Source organism: Bombina bombina, chromosome 1 (assembly GCF_027579735.1).
Source record: "Bombina bombina isolate aBomBom1 chromosome 1, aBomBom1.pri, whole genome shotgun sequence".
Taxonomy (NCBI): domain Eukaryota; kingdom Metazoa; phylum Chordata; class Amphibia; order Anura; family Bombinatoridae; genus Bombina; species Bombina bombina.
The window spans coordinates 1,416,244,112-1,416,261,774 of NC_069499.1; the positions used below are offsets into that span (position 1 = coordinate 1,416,244,112).

Sequence of the window (17,663 nt, forward strand, 5' to 3'; positions counted from 1 at the left end):
CACACGCAGTACCAATGCGCGCTTTTATTTCCCTCAATACCTTGATCAGAATATTAAATTCAGGTCGTGGCTACAAGAAAGATGGAGGGAGTTTTTTAATCACAATAAAGACTATCTGAATAAGCCCGAAATTCTCTGGGAAACTGCAAAGGCGGTCCTGAGGGGTGAAATAAAATCATACCTAATTAAGATGAGGAAAAAAAGGGATCAGAGAGAGGAACAACTCGCTAACACACTTAAAAAAGCATACGCGCATTATATCCAGGATACCACAACACTTAATTGGAACAAATATAGAAAGATTAGAGGGGAACGTGATCTTTTTCTTAAACAAAAGATGGCAGAAGAGGATCAGAAGCGGAAAGCTTTCTTCGCGGGGAATCAAGGTATTTCGGCAAAAATATTAGCTAAAATTACAAAAATCAGACAACAGAAAATTTTTATCTCAGTCATTGATTATCAGAGCAAGAGGTATAATAAGAGCTCAGAAATAAGACAAGCCTTCTTAGATTATTATCAAAAGCTATATTCCCCTGGCGTAGTAGACCAGGATGAGAAAGAGAAGTTCTGGCAGAAGATTAAATTACCCCAGATCTCAGAACAAGACCTACAAATGTTGAACGAACCAATTACAATAAAAGAGATATCAGATGCTATAATCAAACTGAAAGGAGGTAAATCTCCAGGACCGGACGCCCTGCCAGCCGAATTTTACAAACTCTTGCGTGAACCAATCCTACCTCTTTTACAAGTGCTGTTCAATGATTACTTTATTGGAAATAAACCACAATCTTCACAGTTCACAGCATCAAATGTAGTCCTGATTTTAAAGAAGGGAAAGGATCCTAGTTCTCCTGCGTCATACAGACCTATTTCCCTCTTGAACCAGGACTACAAATTGATGACGGCTATTATTTCCAATCGACTCAAAAAGTGTCTTCACTACATTATACATCCAGACCAGTCAGGTTTTATGACAGGGCGCAATCCAGTCAAGAATATACGAAGAGTACAATTGGTACTAGATTACTTTGCAAATAAAACTTACAAGATCACGCATTCCAAACCTGATATGGCAATTCTCACAGTCGATGCCGAAAAGGCATTCGACTCGATTGGGTGGGACCACCTTTTCAGGTCATTAGAAGGATTTGGTCTGATAGGGGCATTCCAGCAGTTTGCACAGAGAATTTATAATAATCCATTATCAGCAATTATAGTGAATGGCGAAACATCAGACAGATTTCCCTTGGGGCGAGGGACACGACAGGGCTGCCCGCTCTCTCCACTATTATTTAACCTGTCCTTAGAACCTTTGGCAATTTACTTAAGACAGGAACTGAAAGGGATTAGAATAGGATCACAGGATATGGTGTTATCACTTTTTGCTGATGATCTTTTACTATTCCTAAGTGATACGGTTCGATCCATACCACAAGTTCTAGCCATACTCAAGTTGTTTGGATCTTTTTCCGGCTTTAAAATTAATAACAGCAAATCAGAATTACTATGGATATATAAACCAGTCCAGGTAATAAGTCACCCGTTTCAGGAAACTTTATGTATCCAATATTTGGGTATAAGTTTAAGCAGAAATCCTAGGGAATGGTATGGACTGAACTTCCTTAAATGTATCAAGGGAATACAGGAAAAAGTACAAACCTGGTCCAATTTACCACTAAGCATTTCGGCTAGAATTATGCTAATAAAAGTTATCGTATTCCCTAAATTGCTATATTTCCTCCAAAACTCTCCACTGCTCTTATATAATAAAGACATTTCTTTACTACAGAGGGCTTTCAATAATTTTATCTGGCAAGGGAAAAAGCCACGAATAGCATTTGCAACTCCCGAAACTCTGTGGTGGCTTATCATGCCCAAATATTAGAATCTATAACTATGCAGCTCTGTGCAAATATGCGCTAGATTGGATCACTGAGAAGGGATTTGTTACACTGTATGACCTGGAGTCACACCTGGTTTCCCCCTTTGACCTAAAAGCTATTTTACATAACTCAGTGACAGAATTACCTGCTAACATAACACAATATGTTACCATTAAAGATGTCGTGAGGACATGGCATAAAGTGTGCACAGGAACTAAGACTAACTTTCGCAAGTCTGTCTTTCTCCCATTAATAGGAAATCCAAGCTTCTCGCCAGGATTGAATATGTCAGTCTTTTCAAAGTGGGCGCAAGTGGGTCTACACTCTCTGGGCCAATTATGTCAGGAAAATAAGTTAGTAGTAAGGTCCTTTGAAGAGTTGAAAGATAAGTATAACATAGCAGGGTCATCCTTCTATGCTTACCTGCAAGCATGTCATTGGATTTCGAATTTAAGAACTGAAACAGGGACGGACCTAGAAAGGGGAGAATTAGGCAGAGTAATTCAACTCTATTCAGATGGATTTAACAGAATTTCACAAGTATACAAAACTTTAATGAATCTCCAAGGGGAAAACCATATGCATAAATTACTTGGAAAATGGGGTAAGGTGGTACCATCAGTGGAAAAAGAGCAGATTACCACCAGTTTCAGGATATCATTGAAAGCAACGATCTTAGTTACCTGGTGGGAATCCCATATTAAATTACTCAATATGGCATACTTCTCCCCCGCTCGAGTAGCCAAATGGAGCGGTAATGTAACATCAGGGGAGTGTCCCAAGTGCAGACAAGACAAGGCAGATCTAATACACTGCTTGTAGAAGTGCCCTAAAGTTAGGCAATTCTGGAATAAAGTTAATTACTGGTGTAATAAGGTTATGGGAGTCCAGGTCGAGTTTACACAGTTTGAGGTATTCTTTTTATTTCAGTATAGTAAACCCGGAATTAATCACAAATTTCTGAATACAATGATTTTAGTAGGGAGAAATGTAATTCTCACTAACTGGAAGAATAGGAGTGACCTTAAGTTGTCTGAATTTTGCAGGAAAACTCAGTATCAAATAATTTTGGATCAGCACAATATAAAAGTTAGCAACAAACAATTACGACAATTTTTCACCAAATGGAAATTGATGATCCTATCCCTCCCATTAACTAGTCAGAGGCAAATAGTGGCAGTTTTCAAGAAGTCTCAGTGGTTTCTACAGCAGATACAGGTAGGAGGGCTTCCAAGAAAATGGTCATTTGAATAGGTAATGGCGAGTCGGGGTGTCACTGCCCCCCCCCCCTTTTTTTTTTTTTTTGCCCCGGGTCCTGGTGCTTGAACGATTCGGCAACAATGACAATTTGGATTAAGAGCCAGTGAAGCACGGCACACTTCACTGGACTGTATTCTGGTTTTGTATTTTGTAAGTAATTTGTTAGAATGTTGGTTTTGAGTATGTAAACCACCTACAGAAAGTGGAATCTGTAATCACTGAGAAATCCTTTATAAATCAATAAAAAAAAAAAAAAAAAATTATTAAAAAAAAAAAAAAAAAACTAAGATTTTTCATGTTGGCATAACAAATAAAGGTATTGGCTAGCTTGAGAGCCTTGATCCGATCTTGGATCTCCTCTATAGTAGTCTCTTCTAGGATAAGATTAGATAAATCATTGCACCAATAAGATGCTGCTTCTGCAACTGTAGCAATACAGCAAAACAGGTTGCCACTGTAATCTCTGATGAATGTACATCTTCTTCAAAAAAGCCTCAAGCTTCTTATCCATGGGATCCTTGAAAGAACAACTATCGTCAATAGGAATAGTAGTTTTCTTAGCGAGAGTAGAGATAGCTCCCTCTACCTTGGGCACTGTGCACCACAAGTCACAAATCAGCAACAGGAAACGTCTTTTTAAAAACAAGGGACAGGGAAAAAGGAATACCTGGTTTATCCCATTCCTGAGTTATAATATCTGCCATATGGTCTGGAACCGGAAATACTTCCACAGATGAGGGTACATCACCCCGCTTACTAGACCTCTTTGGATTCTCTGCAACAGAATTGGATTATTCCAAAGTAGCAAGAACCTCCTTCAAAAGAACACGAAAGTGTTTTAACTTAAATCTGAAATTAATCTCCTCTGAATCTGCAGAATTTGTCACTACAGTATCAGAATCTGACAATTCCCCCTTAGAACCCACTGAAGAATCATCCTCATAAGATAATTGAGACAAACTAATGCAGCTTTAGCGGGGTCAGCCTTACTAACATCAATATGTTTAGATTTTCTCTTTCGTTTACCAGAAACCTTTGGAAAAGCTGATAAAGCAGCAGAAACAGCAAAAGTAATCTGCGCAAAGAAATCCCCAGGTAAAAAAACACCCCCAGGAGGTTGAGAGGAAACGCAGGGCACTGCATGTGAAGCTTGGGAAGCTTGGGGGGAAAGTTGAGGCGTAGCTAGGATAACACTATCCTGAGAGACAGGAGGCTCAGGGAGAAACATCTTATCTTTAAACTTTAAAGTTTTATTTAAACATGAAGAGCAAAACTGTACAGGAGGAATTAGCCTCCAAAACACAATAAGCATTTTTCAAATGAACCAACTTCAGTATTAGTGTCCATAATTGGGTATCAGTTCACACTTAACAAAAAAAATTAAATGACAAAACAGAATTTATGTTTACCTGATAAATTACTTTCTCCAACGGTGTGTCCGGTCCACGGCGTCATCCTTACTTGTGGGATATTCTCCTCCCCAACAGGAAATGGCAAAGAGCCCAGCAAAGCTGGTCACATGATCCCTCCTAGGCTCCGCCTTCCCCAGTCATTCGACCGACGTAAAGGAGGAATATTTGCATAGGAGAAATCATATGATACCGTGGTGACTGTAGTTAAAGAAAATAAATCATCAGACCTGATTAAAAAAACCAGGGCGGGCCGTGGACCGGACACACCGTTGGAGAAAGTAATTTATCAGGTAAACATAAATTCTGTTTTCTCCAACATAGGTGTGTCCGGTCCACGGCGTCATCCTTACTTGTGGGAACCAATACCAAAGCTTTAGGACACGGATGATGGGAGGGAGCAAATCAGGTCACCTAGATGGAAGGCACCACGGTTTGCAAAACCTTTCTCCCAAAAATAGCCTCAGAAGAAGCAAAAGAATCAAATTTGTAAAATTTGGTAAAAGTGTGCAGTGAAGACCAAGTCGCTGCCTTACATATCTGATCAACAGAAGCCTCGTTCTTAAAGGCCCATGTGGAAGCCACGGCCCTAGTGGAATGAGCTGTGATTCTTTCAGGAGGCTGCCGTCCGGCAGTCTCATAAGCCAATCTGATGATGCTTTTAAGCCAAAAAGATAGAGAGGTAGAAGTTGCTTTTTGACCTCTCCTTTTACCAGAATAAACAACAAACAAGGAAGATGTTTGTCTGAAATCCTTTGTAGCATCTAAATAGAATTTTAGAGCACGGACAACGTCCAAATTGTGTAACAAACGTTCCTTCTATGAAACTGGATTCGGACACAAAGAAGGTACAACTATCTCCTGGTTAATATTTTTGTTGGAAACAACCTTCGGAAGAAAACCAGGCTCAGTACGTAAAAACCACCTTATCTGCATGGACCAGATAGGGCGGAGAACACTGCAGAGCAGATAACTCAGAAACTCTTCTAGCAGAAGAAATTGCAACCTAAAACAAAACTTTCCAAGATAATAACTTAATATCTATGGAATGTAAAGGTTCAAACGGAACCCCTTGAAGAACTGAAAGAACTAGATTAAGACTCCAGGGAAGAGTCAAAGGTCTGTAAACAGGCTTGATTCTAACCAGAGCCTGAACAAACGCTTAAACGTCTGGCACAGCTGCCAGCCTTTTGTGAAGTAAAACAGATAAAGCAGAGATCTGTCCCTTCAGAGAACTCGCAGAAAATCCTTTCTCCAAACCTTCTTGTAGAAAGGAAAGAATCTTAGGAATTTTTATCTTGTTCCATGGGAATCCTTTAGATTCACACCAACAGATATATTTTTTCCATATATTATGGTAAATTTTTCTAGTTACAGGCTTTCTAGCCTGAATAAGAGTATCTATTACAGAATCTGAAAACCCACGCTTTGATAAAATCAAGCGTTCAAACTCCAAGCAGTCAGTTGGAGGAAAACCAGATTCGGATGTTCGAATGGACCCTGAATAAGAAGGTCCTGTCTCAAAGGTAGCTTCCATGGTGGAGCCGATGACACATTCACCAGGTCTGCATACCAAGTCCTGCGTGGCCACACAGGAACTATCAAGGTCACCGAAGCCCTCTCCAGATTGATCTTGGCTACCAGCCTGGGAATGAGAGGAAACGGTGGGAATACATAAGCTAGGTTGAAGATCCAAGGTGCTACTATTGTATCCAATAGAGTCGCCTTGGGATCCCTGGATTTGGACCCGTAACAAGGGACCATGAAGTTCTGACGAGAGGCCATCAGAACCAAGTCTGGAATGCCCCATAATTGAGTTATTTGGGCAAAGATTTCCAGATGGAGTTCCCACTCCCCCGGATGCTCCTCCATCGCCAGGGAACTCCTTGTTACCCCCTGATGGTTGATATATGTAACAGTCGTCATGATGACTGATTGAAACCTTATGAATTTGGCCTTTGCTAGTCGAGGCCAAGCCTTGAGAGCATTGAATATCGCTCTCAGTTCCATTATGTTTATCGGGAGAAGAGAGTCTTCCCGAAACCATAGACCCTGAGTTTTCAGGGGTTCCCAGACCGCGCCCCAGCCCACCAGACTGGCGTCGGTCGTGACAATGACCTATTCTGGTCTGCGGAAGCTCATTCCCTGTGACAGGTTGTCCAGGGTCAGCCACCAACGGAGTGAATCTCTGGTTATTTGATCTACTTGTATCGTCGGAGACAAGTATGTATAATCCCCATTCCACAGTCTGAGCATGCCCAGGTGCAATGGTCTTAGATGAATTCGTGCAAAAGGAACTATGTCCATTGCCGCAACCATCAACCCTATTACTTCCATGGACTGCGCTATGGAAGGAAGAAGAACAGAATGAAGTACCTGACAAGAGCTTAGAAGTTTTGATTTTCTGGCCTCTGTCAGAAAAACCTTCATTTCTAAGGAAACTATTATTGTTCCCAAGAAGGGAACTCTTGTTGACGGGGACAGAGAACTTTTTTCTATGTTCACTTTCCACCTGTGAGATCTGAGAAAGGCTAGGACAATGTCCGTATGAGCCCTTGCTTTTGACAGAGACGACACTTGAATCAGGAGGTCGTCCAAGTAAGGTACTACTGCAATGCCCCTTGGTCTTAGCACCGCTAGAAGGGACCCTAGTACCCTTGTGAAAATCCTTGGAGCAGTGGCTAATCCGAATGGAAGTGCCACAGGTAATGCTTGTCCAGAAAGGCGAACCTTAGGAACCGAAAATGTTCCTTGTGGATAGGAATACGTAGGTACGCATCCTTTAAGTCCACCGTGGTCATGAATTGACCTTCCTGGATGGTAGGAAGGATCGTTCGAATGGTTTCCATTTTGAATGATGAAACCCTTAGAAACTTGTTTAGAATCTTGAGATCTAAAATAGGTCTGAATGTTCCCTCTTTTTTGGGAATTATGAACAGGTTGGAGTAAAAACCCATCCCTTGTTCTCCTAATGGAACAGGATGAATCACTCCCATGCTTGACAGGTCTTCTACACAGTGTAAGAATGCCTGTTCGAGGATAATTGAGACCCGTGGAACCTTCCCCTTGGGAGTAGTTCCCTGAATTCCAGGAGATAACCTTGAGAAACTATTTCTAGCGCCCAAGGATCCTGAACATCTCTTGCCCCAGCCTGAGCAAAGAGAGAAAGTCTGCCCCCCACCAGATCCTTCCCAGATCGGGGGCCAACACTTCATGCTGTTTTGGTAGCAGTGGCAGGTGACTTGGCCTGCTTACCCTTGTTCCAGCCTCGCATCGGCCTCCAGGCTGGTTTGGTTTGAGAAGTATTACCCTCTTGCTTAGAGGGTGTAGAATTTGAGGTTGGTCCGTTTCTGCGAAAGGGACGAAAATTTGGCTTCCTTTTTAGCCTTAAAAGACCTATCCAGAGGAAGGGCGTGGCCCTTTCCCCCAGTGATGCCTGAAATAATCTCTTTCAAGTCAGGGCCAAACAGTGTTTTACCCTTGAAAGGGATGTTAAGCAAAAGCGCTCTGCGCGCCACGATAGCAAACCCTGAATTATTCGCCGCTAATCTAGCTAATTGCAAAGCGGCATCTAAAATAAAAAAGAGTTAGCCAATTTAAGAGCTTGAACTCTGTCCAAAACCTCCTCGTACGAAGATTCTTTATTAAGCGACTTTTCTAGTTCTTCGAACCAGAAACACGCAGCTGTAGTGACAGGAACAATGCATGAAATTGGTTGTAGAAGGTAACCTTGCTGAAGAAACATCTTTTTAAGCAAACCCTCTAACCTTTAATCCATAGGATCTTGAAAGCACAACTATCTTCTATAGGAATAGAAGTGCGTTTGTTTAGAGTAGAAACCGCCCCCTCGACCTTGGGGACTGTATGCTATAAGTCCTTTCTGGGGTCGACCATAGGAACTAATTTCTTAAATATAGGGGGAGGACAAAGGGTATGCCGGGCCTTTCCCACTCCTTATTTACTATGTCCGCCACCCGCTTGGGTATAGGAAAAACATCGGGGGGCACCGGAACCTCTAGGAACTTGTCCATCTTACCTAATTTCTCTGGAATGACCAAATTGTCACAATCATCCAGAGTAGATAATACCTCCTTAAGTAGTGCGTGGAGATGTTGAAATTTAAATTTAAAAGTTACAATATCAGGTTCTGCTTGTTGAGAAATTTTCCCTGAATCTGAAATTTCTCCCTCAGACAAAACCTCCCTCCTGGCCCCTTCAGATAGGTGTGAGGGTATGTCAGAACCATTATCATCAGCGTCCTCATGCTCTTCAGTGTTTAAAACAGAGCAATCACGCTTTCTCTGATAAGTAGGCATTTTGGAAAAAAATGCATGCAATAGAATTATCCATTACAGCCATTAATTTGTATGGTAATAAGTATTGGCGCACTAGATGTACTAGGGGCCTCTTGTGTGGGCAAAACTGGTGTAGACACAGAAGGGGATGATGCAGTACCATGCTTACTCCCCTCATTAGAGGAATCATCTTGGGCAATATCATATCTATGGCATTATTATCCCTACTTTGTTTGGACATTATGACACAAATATATCACATATATTTAAATGGGGAGACACATTGGCTTTCATACATATAGAACATCGTTATCTGATGGTTCAGACATGTTAAACAGGCTTAAACTTGTCAACAAAGCACAAAAAACGTTTTACAATAAAACCGTTACTGTCCCTTTAAATTTTAAACTGAACACACTTTATTACTGAATATGTGAAAAAGTATGAAGGAATTGTTCAAATTTCACCAAAATTTCACCACAGTAACTTAAAGCCTTAAAAGTATTGCACACCAAATTTGAAAGCTTTAACCCTTAAAATAACGGAACCGGAGCCGTTTTTACAATTAACCCCTATACAGTCCCAGGTATCTGCTTTGCTGAGACCCAACCAAGCCCAGAGGGGAATACGATACCAAATGATGCCTTCTATAAGCTTTTTCAGTGGTTCTTAGCTCCTCACACATGCATCTGCATGCCATGCTTTCCAAAAACAACTGCGCATTAAAGGCGCGAAAATGAGGCTCTGTCTATGACTAGAAAAGGCCCCCAGTGAAAAAGGTGTCCAATACAGTGCCTGCCGTTTTTATTAAAACAATCCCCAAGATTTAACAACTATTAAAAGTAATAATCTGCCAAATATACTTAGTAAAGTAATCGTTTTAGCCCAGAAAAATGTCTACCAGTTTTTTAAGCCCTAATGAAGCCCTTTATTCTTTTACTTAAACTAAGAAAATGGCTTACTGGTTCCCATAGGGAAAATGACAGCTTCCAGCATTACCGAGTCTTGTTAGAAATGTGTCATACCTCAAGCAGCAAAAGTCTGCTCACTGTTTCCCCCAACTGAAGTTAATTCCTCTCAACAGTCCTGTGTGGAAACAGCCATCGATTTTAGTAACGGTTGCTAAAATCATTTTCCTCTTACAAACAGAAATCTTCATCTCTTTCCTGTTTCAGAGTAAATAGTACATACCAGCACTATTTTAAAATAACAAACTCTTGATTGAAGAATAAAAACTACATTTAAACACCAAAAAACTCTAAGCCATCTCCGTGGAGATGTTGCCTGTACAACGGCAAAGAGAATGACTGGGGAAGGCGGAGCCTAGGAGGGATCATGTGACCAGCTTTGCTGGGCTCTTTGCCATTTCCTGTTGGGGAGGAGAATATCCCACAAGTAAGGATGACGCCGTGGACCGGACACACCTATGTTGGAGAAATTAAGTTTATTTATATGAAGCAATAGAACATAAATAAGCACTTAAAACCCTCAGCTCTGCTGAGGTCTTACCCCTCGAGAAGTTGTTATCCCACTAGAACAGAAAACCAGACACACCTGGTAGCAAAAAACAACTCCTTGTTACCGGGACAGCCCTAATCCACTTGCCACTGTAGATAGAAGACAATAAAGCCGCCACACTCGCCGCAGCAAACTCCGATCTGAACAGAGAAGCCGAAAACCAGAACCGCAGAGGAGCTTTTTTTTTTTTTTAATTGCGCCACACAAAAATGGCACAAAACAAACGGCACAAAACCAACAGCAGCACAGCAAAAGTGATTGGGCCAATAATCTGAGCTGAAAAGTGAATGCAACAAGTAAGAAGTAAAACAAACACCTGTCAAACACTTCATACACTCTCCCCCAATAAAAAATGTCTCTCTTCACATAAAAGCAGTGCCCGTAAAACAGATTTAAATGCTTTCCACAACGATTTAACCCCTATAGTGCCGGTACTTTCAAACATAGAAGGGAGGGCACTTACCTGTGGATCTTGCTCTGTCAGGCAGGAGCTGTTTTCAGAAGTGTGGCAGCTTCATCATATCTACCAGGGACCTATAGAAAAGAAAGAACAGAGTAACCAACTCTGGCTTTCTATAATAAGGGTAGCAATAATGTTAGAAGTTTAAGCAAAGACTACCTCGCCGTCTTCTAACTGCTAATAGCCACCATTACTCTTACTAAAGAGATTGACATGGACACATTATAGCCCCAAATCCTTGCTTGCAGGGAAAAGTACCCATTAAAAGGATTAAAATCTTAAGACACCATATTCGCCATCCTCCTGTGATCAAGGCAAAGAGAATGACTGGGGGTTATGGGTAAGGGAAGTGATACTTAACAGCTCTGCTGGGGTGCTCTTTGCCTCCTCCTGCTGGCTAGGAGTGAAAATCCTACTAGTAATTAGAATGTTTTGTGGACTCTCCATGCCATAGGAAAGAAAGTCAGCTTTTATTTTTATTAAAGGGACAGTAAACTTAAAAAGTAATGTTATATATAAAACATTATCTTAGCGAGAGCTTTTCAAATCAAAAGATTTTTCGATATTTGAGCGCTCAAAGTTGCTCTAACCTGGTCTCCTTTTCAGGCTCTTCTCATCTGGTCTGCTTTTTCAAAAGCACTTCGCAGGCGTGCTGTCTAATCACAGCGCGCCCGATCGTGCTATTGAACTTAATGTAGCTTGCTCCCGCTACCAGACTAGAGCGAGCTACTTTAAGTTCAATAGCGCAATCTGGCTCGCTGTGACTAGACAGCGCGCCCGCAAAGCGCTTTTGAAAAAGCAGACCAGATTAGAAGAGCCTAGAAAGGAGAAAAGGTAAGAGCAGCTTTAAGCACTCAAATCTTGAAAATCTTTGATTTGAAAAGCTCTCGCTAAGATAATGTTTTATATATAACATTACTTTTTAAGTTTACTGTCCCTTTAAAAGAAAAAGAGTCACAGAAAGATAGAAATTTAGAAAATGCTACTACAACGTTGCGTCAAGAAACTCTACAGGTAAAATTTAACCCAATTGTTGGCTCATTGCAGTAACATTTGCCTTAGATCTGTATATGAAGAAAGGAACTGAAGAAAAAAAATGTAACAAATGCAATGCAATTTAGATTTCACTCTTATTTAAAGGGACATGAAACCCAAATTTTTTTCTTTCATGATTTAGAAAGAGCATACAATTATAAACAACTTTCTAATTTACTTCTATTATCTATTTTGCTTCATTCTCTTGATATTCGTTGCTGAAAAGCATATCTAGATATGCTTAGTAGCTGCTGATTGGTAGCTCCACATAGATGCCTCCTGTGATTGGTTCACCATGTGCATCGCTATTTCTTCATTAAAGTATATCTAAAGAATGAAGCAAATTAGGTAATAGAAGTAAATTGGAATGTTGTTTAAAATTATATTCTCTACCTTAATCATGAAAGAAAATGTTTGGGTATAGTGTCCCTTTAACAATAATATTGCTGAAGGGACATTATATTAGGTTTACACATGTACAGACTACAAGTGACCCTAATTCAGACTTACAAGATCTCCTCTAGCTGTGCAATCTGTTTCGCAGCAACCAGACGTTCCTTATGGGGATCAATATCAAGGTCGTGCAGGTCATTCTCTCCATATAGGCTGCCCAAGCCCATGGTCCGTTTTGACCTTGAAAAATAATAATAGTAATAGTGTAAGTCATAACCACTAGGCAAGACGCAACATGCAACATAATGATAAAGCAACACTCACTGCTAAGTCTGTGTTCAATAAATTGGTAAAATTATTTTTAAAATGCAAGAATGACAGTGCTTGAATTTCATGACACATAAACAAAAATGTAAGCTTACCTGATAAATTAATTTATTTCACGATGGTGAGAGTCGACAAGACATCATGTGGGATTATAGTCCGTTCTACTAGGAAGAGGCAAAAACACCCCTAAAACAGAGCTTTAATCCCTCCAACTCTAGCAGAATCCTTCAGTCAAATATATATGGACAAGTAGATGGAGGAAAGCACAAAAGCAGGAAAGACAAAGCAGGGCAAATGAAGTGTAAAACAAAAACTTCATTTTGGACTCTTACCAACATGAAAGAAATGAATTTATCAGGTAAGTATAAAATTTGTTTTCATTCAAAAGATGGTGACATCCACAAGAGCTCACACGTGGGATCCTAAACCCAAGAAGTCCACGAGACCACCATGTAACAGGGGGGCGACAAACAGTTAAGGCAGGTATGTTACTGATCAGGCACTGCAGCTCACAGAACTTCCCTGCCAAGAGCAGCCTCTGAAGAAGCATACGCGTCAAAGTGGGAACATTTTGCGGTAGTTTGAAATTAAGGCTTGTAAATTTGATTTATAAAAGTCTCATTACGGAAGGCCCAAGAAGCAGTAACTGCTCTTTTGTGAAATGAGCAGTAATGCTTAGGAGGAGTCTTCCTTGAAACCAGGTATGTCTTACGAATTAAGGCCTTAAGCCAAGTGGCTATGGTAACAGACATTACTTTATGACCTGAAAAATGGATGAAGAGTTAAGAAGAAAGACTGAAAATGTTTGTGGCTTCAACACAGAATTTTAAGGTTCTCACAACATCCAGGTTGTGACAGTTGTCATTCTATATAATTCTTAGGTGCTGGACATAAAGAAGTAGTAGATACTACTTTAAGAAGAAAAGGATAGATAGTTCAAATAACTGTGTTTTTCTGATAAAAAGTCAAGAAAGGAGGTTTGCACGATAAAGCTGAAAGCTCAGAAACTAACACTTCTGGCAGATGAAGTGTCCAAGAGAAAAAGAACCTTCCAGGATAAAAGTTTAAGGTCTAAACCATGTATTGGCTTAAATGGAGTTCTTTTTAGTTACAATGCCGAAATTTGACTATTAAGTGAACTGGCTGATAAGCCTTTATCCAAACTGTCCAGCAGAACTATAGAACTCTAGGAATGATTAAAGAATTCCAACTGTATCTTTAGTTAGCATACCAGGATAAAGGTCACATGCCTGCCAGTTATCAGTATTGTGGTGCCTAATCCAGCAACAGTACAGTAAAAGTCAAATGTGGTGGTTACAGTGATTGTATACTGAAAATAAAGCCTAGACGCTAGTATGCAGCAATAATGAATCTATTTGGAGGTATTTTTCATTAGCTACACTAGTTTTGTAGAAATTGTTAAAAAGAAAACTGCTAAAATGTATCCCCCCCCCAAAATTTTTAAATAATGTTATTTTATGTACTTACAAAAACGGTATCACAAAAAAAGCCAGTTTGTTAAAGGTGTAGAATATGCATGGGTATATGAAATGGAATACCCTGACCCTCCTGTACTAATAGGAAGTATAGAGTCAAGTTTTAAAAGTTCTCAAAAGTGCCTCAGAACAACTGTAAATGCCTTTGGTGTGTGTGTGTATATGTCCCCAGGCTTTGTGAATCATGTTCATGCTAATAGCCAGGGGGCTATGAAGGTTCCCTGTACTTGCACGTCAGCACCTTCGTCTACTCCTGTGCTTACTTCAGCTGCAGACGACAGATTCCAGTAGATGGGCCCATACGAGGCATTGTAAGCACAGTGCAATGGATCTCACAAGGAGCAGTACAGTAAACCAGGGGATTAGCAGAAAAATATGCATTTCATCTTGGAGGGATGTGGATCACAAAAGGAGCAGAACACTGTAGACCAAGGGATTGGCAGATAAATCCACATTTCACCTGGGAGGCCTGTGACATGTCCATGCTAGACTTTGTTCATTGCCTGGCTGAAACTCCTGTCTTCCCCACTGTCCTTTGTAGGCACTTTTTAGGGGAAAAAACAGAATTTATGCTTACCTGATAAATTACTTTCTCTTACGGTGTATCCAGTCCACGGATTCATCCTTACTTGTGGGATATTCTCAATCCCTACAGGAAGTGGCAAAGAGAGCACACAGCAGAGCTGTCCATATAGCTCCCCTCCGGCTCCGCCCCCCCCCCCCCCCAGTCATTAGACCGACGGTTAGGAGAAAAAGGAGAAACTATAGGGTGCAGTGGTGACTGTAGTTTTAAAAAAATAAATTTGAACCTGACTTAATTGCCAGGGCGGGCCGTGGACTGGATACACCGTAAGAGAAAGTAATTTATCAGGTAAGCATAAATTCTGTTTTCTCTTACATGGTGTATCCAGTCCACGGATTCATCCTTACTTGTGGGATACCAATACCAAAGCTTTAGGACACGGATGAAGGGAGGGAACAAGTCAGGTAACCTAAACGGAAGGCACCACTGCTTGCAAAACCTTTCTCCCAAAAAACATAATTTATGCTTACCTGATAAATTCCTTTCTTCTGTAGTGTGATCAGTCCACGGGTCATCATTACTTCTGGGATATTACTCCTCCCCAACAGGAAGTGCAAGAGGATTCACCCAGCAGAGCTGCATATAGCTCCTCCCCTCTACGTCACTCCCAGTCATTCGACCAAGGACCAACGAGAAAGGAAAAGCCAAGGGTGAAGTGGTGACTGGAGTATAAATTAAAAAATATTTACCTGCCTTAAAAACAGGGCGGGCCGTGGACTGATCACACTACAGAAGAAAGGAATTTATCAGGTAAGCATAAATTATGTTTTCTTCTGTTAAGTGTGATCAGTCCACGGGTCATCATTACTTCTGGGATACCAATACCAAAGCAAAAGTACACGGATGACGGGAGGGATAGGCAGGCTCTTTATACAGAAGGAACCACTGCCTGAAGAACCTTTCTCCCAAAAATAGCCTCCGATGAAGCAAAAGTGTCAAATTTGTAAAATTTGGAAAAAGTATGAAGCGAAGACCAAGTTGCAGCCTTGCAAATCTGTTCAACAGAGGCCTCATTCTTGAAGGCCCAAGTGGAAGCCACAGCTCTAGTAGAATGAGCTGTAATTCTTTCAGGAGGCTGCTGTCCAGCAGTCTCATAAGCTAAACGAATTATGCTACGAAGCCAAAAAGAAAGAGAGGTAGCGGAAGCTTTTTGACCTCTCCTCTGCCCAGAGTAAATGACAAACAGAGAAGACGTTTGTCGAAATTCCTTAGTTGCCTGTAAGTAAAATTTTAGAGCACGGACTACATCCAGGTTGTGCAGTAGACGTTCCTTCTTTGAAGAAGGATTTGGGCATAAAGAAGGAACAACAATCTCTTGATTGATATTCCTGTTAGTAACTACCTTAGGTAAGAACCCAGGTTTAGTACGCAGGACTACCTTATCCGAATGAAAAATCAAATAAGGAGAATCACAATGTAAGGCTGATAATTCAGAGACTCTTCGAGCCGAGGAAATAGCCATTAAAAATAGAACTTTCCAAGATAACAACTTTATATCAATGGAATGAAGGGGTTCAAACGGAACGCCCTGTAAAACATTAAGAACAAGGTTTAAACTCCATGGTGGAGCAACAGTTTTAAACACAGGCTTAATTCTGGCCAAAGCCTGACAAAAAGCCTGGACGTCAGGAACTTCTGACAGACGTTTGTGTAACAGAATGGACAGAGCTGAGATCTGTCCCTTTAATGAACTAGCAGATAAACCCTTTTCTAAACCTTCTTGTAGAAAAGACAATATCCTAGGAATCCTAACCTTACTCCAAGAGTAACATTTGGATTCACACCAATATAGGTATTTACGCCATATCTTATGGTAAATCTTTCTGGTAACAGGTTTCCTAGCCTGTATTAAGGTATCAATAACTGACTCAGAAAATCCACGTCTTGATAAAATCAAGCGTTCAATTTCCAAGCAGTCAGCTTCAGAGAAGTTAGATTTTGATGTTTGAAGGGACCCTGTATCAGAAGGTCCTGTTTCAGAGGTAGAGACCAAGGTGGACAGGATGACATGTCCACCAGGTCTGCATACCAAGTCCTGCGTGGCCACGCAGGTGCTATTAGAATCACTGATGCTCTCTCTTGTTTGATTCTGGCAATCAATCGAGGAAGCAACGGGAAGGGTGGAAACACGTAAGCCATCCTGAAGTCCCAAGGTGCTGTCAGAGCATCTATCAGGACTGCTCCTGGATCCCTGGATCTGGACCCGTAACGAGGAAGCTTGGCGTTCTGTCGAGACGCCATGAGATCTATCTCTGGTTTGCCCCAACGTCGAAGTATTTGGGCAAAGACCTCCGGATGAAGTTCCCACTCCCCCGGATGAAAAGTCTGACGACTTAAGAAATCCGCCTCCCAGTTCTCCACTCCCGGGATGTGGATTGCTGACAGGTGGCAAGAGTGAGACTCTGCCCAGCAAATTATCTTTGATACTTCCATCATAGCTAGGGAGCTTCTTGTCCCTCCCTGATGGTTGATGTAAGCTACAGTCGTGATGTTGTCCGACTGAAACCTGATGAACCCCCGAGTTGTCAACTGGGGCCAAGCCAGGAGGGCATTGAGAACTGCTCTCAATTCCAGAATGTTTATTGGCAGGAGACTCTCCTCCTGACTCCATTGTCCCTGAGCCTTCAGAGAATTCCAGACGGCACCCCAACCTAGAAGGCTGGCGTCTGTTGTTACAATTGTCCAGTCTGGTCTGCTGAATGGCATCCCCCTGGACAGATGTGGCCGAGAAAGCCACCATAGAAGAGAATTTCTGGTCTCTTGATCCAGATTCAGAGAAGGGGATAAGTCTGAGTAATCCCCATTCCACTGACTTAGCATGCACAGTTGCAGTGGTCTGAGGTGTAAGCGTGCAAAGGGTACTATGTCCATTGCCGCTACCATTAAGCCGATTACCTCCATGCATTGAGCCACTGACGGGTGTTGAATGGAATGAAGGGTGCGGCAAGCACTTTGAAGTCTTGTTAGCCTGTCCTCTGTCAGGTAAATCTTCATTTCTACA

General features: G+C 41.3%; 1 protein-coding gene across 1 annotated transcript in view; it reads right to left on the reverse strand.

The window, feature by feature from the left end:
- ARHGEF11 (Rho guanine nucleotide exchange factor 11) overlaps positions 1-17,663 on the reverse strand; it is a 497,471-nt gene that overhangs the window by 191,493 nt on the left and 288,315 nt on the right. Inside the window, exons 14-15 of the mRNA XM_053719923.1 lie at positions 13,339-13,346; positions 12,374-12,496 (exon numbers count right to left, since the gene is read on the reverse strand). Of these exons, the coding sequence (XP_053575898.1) occupies positions 12,374-12,496; positions 13,339-13,346 (131 nt within the window). The remainder of the gene's footprint in view (positions 1-12,373; positions 12,497-13,338; positions 13,347-17,663) is intronic.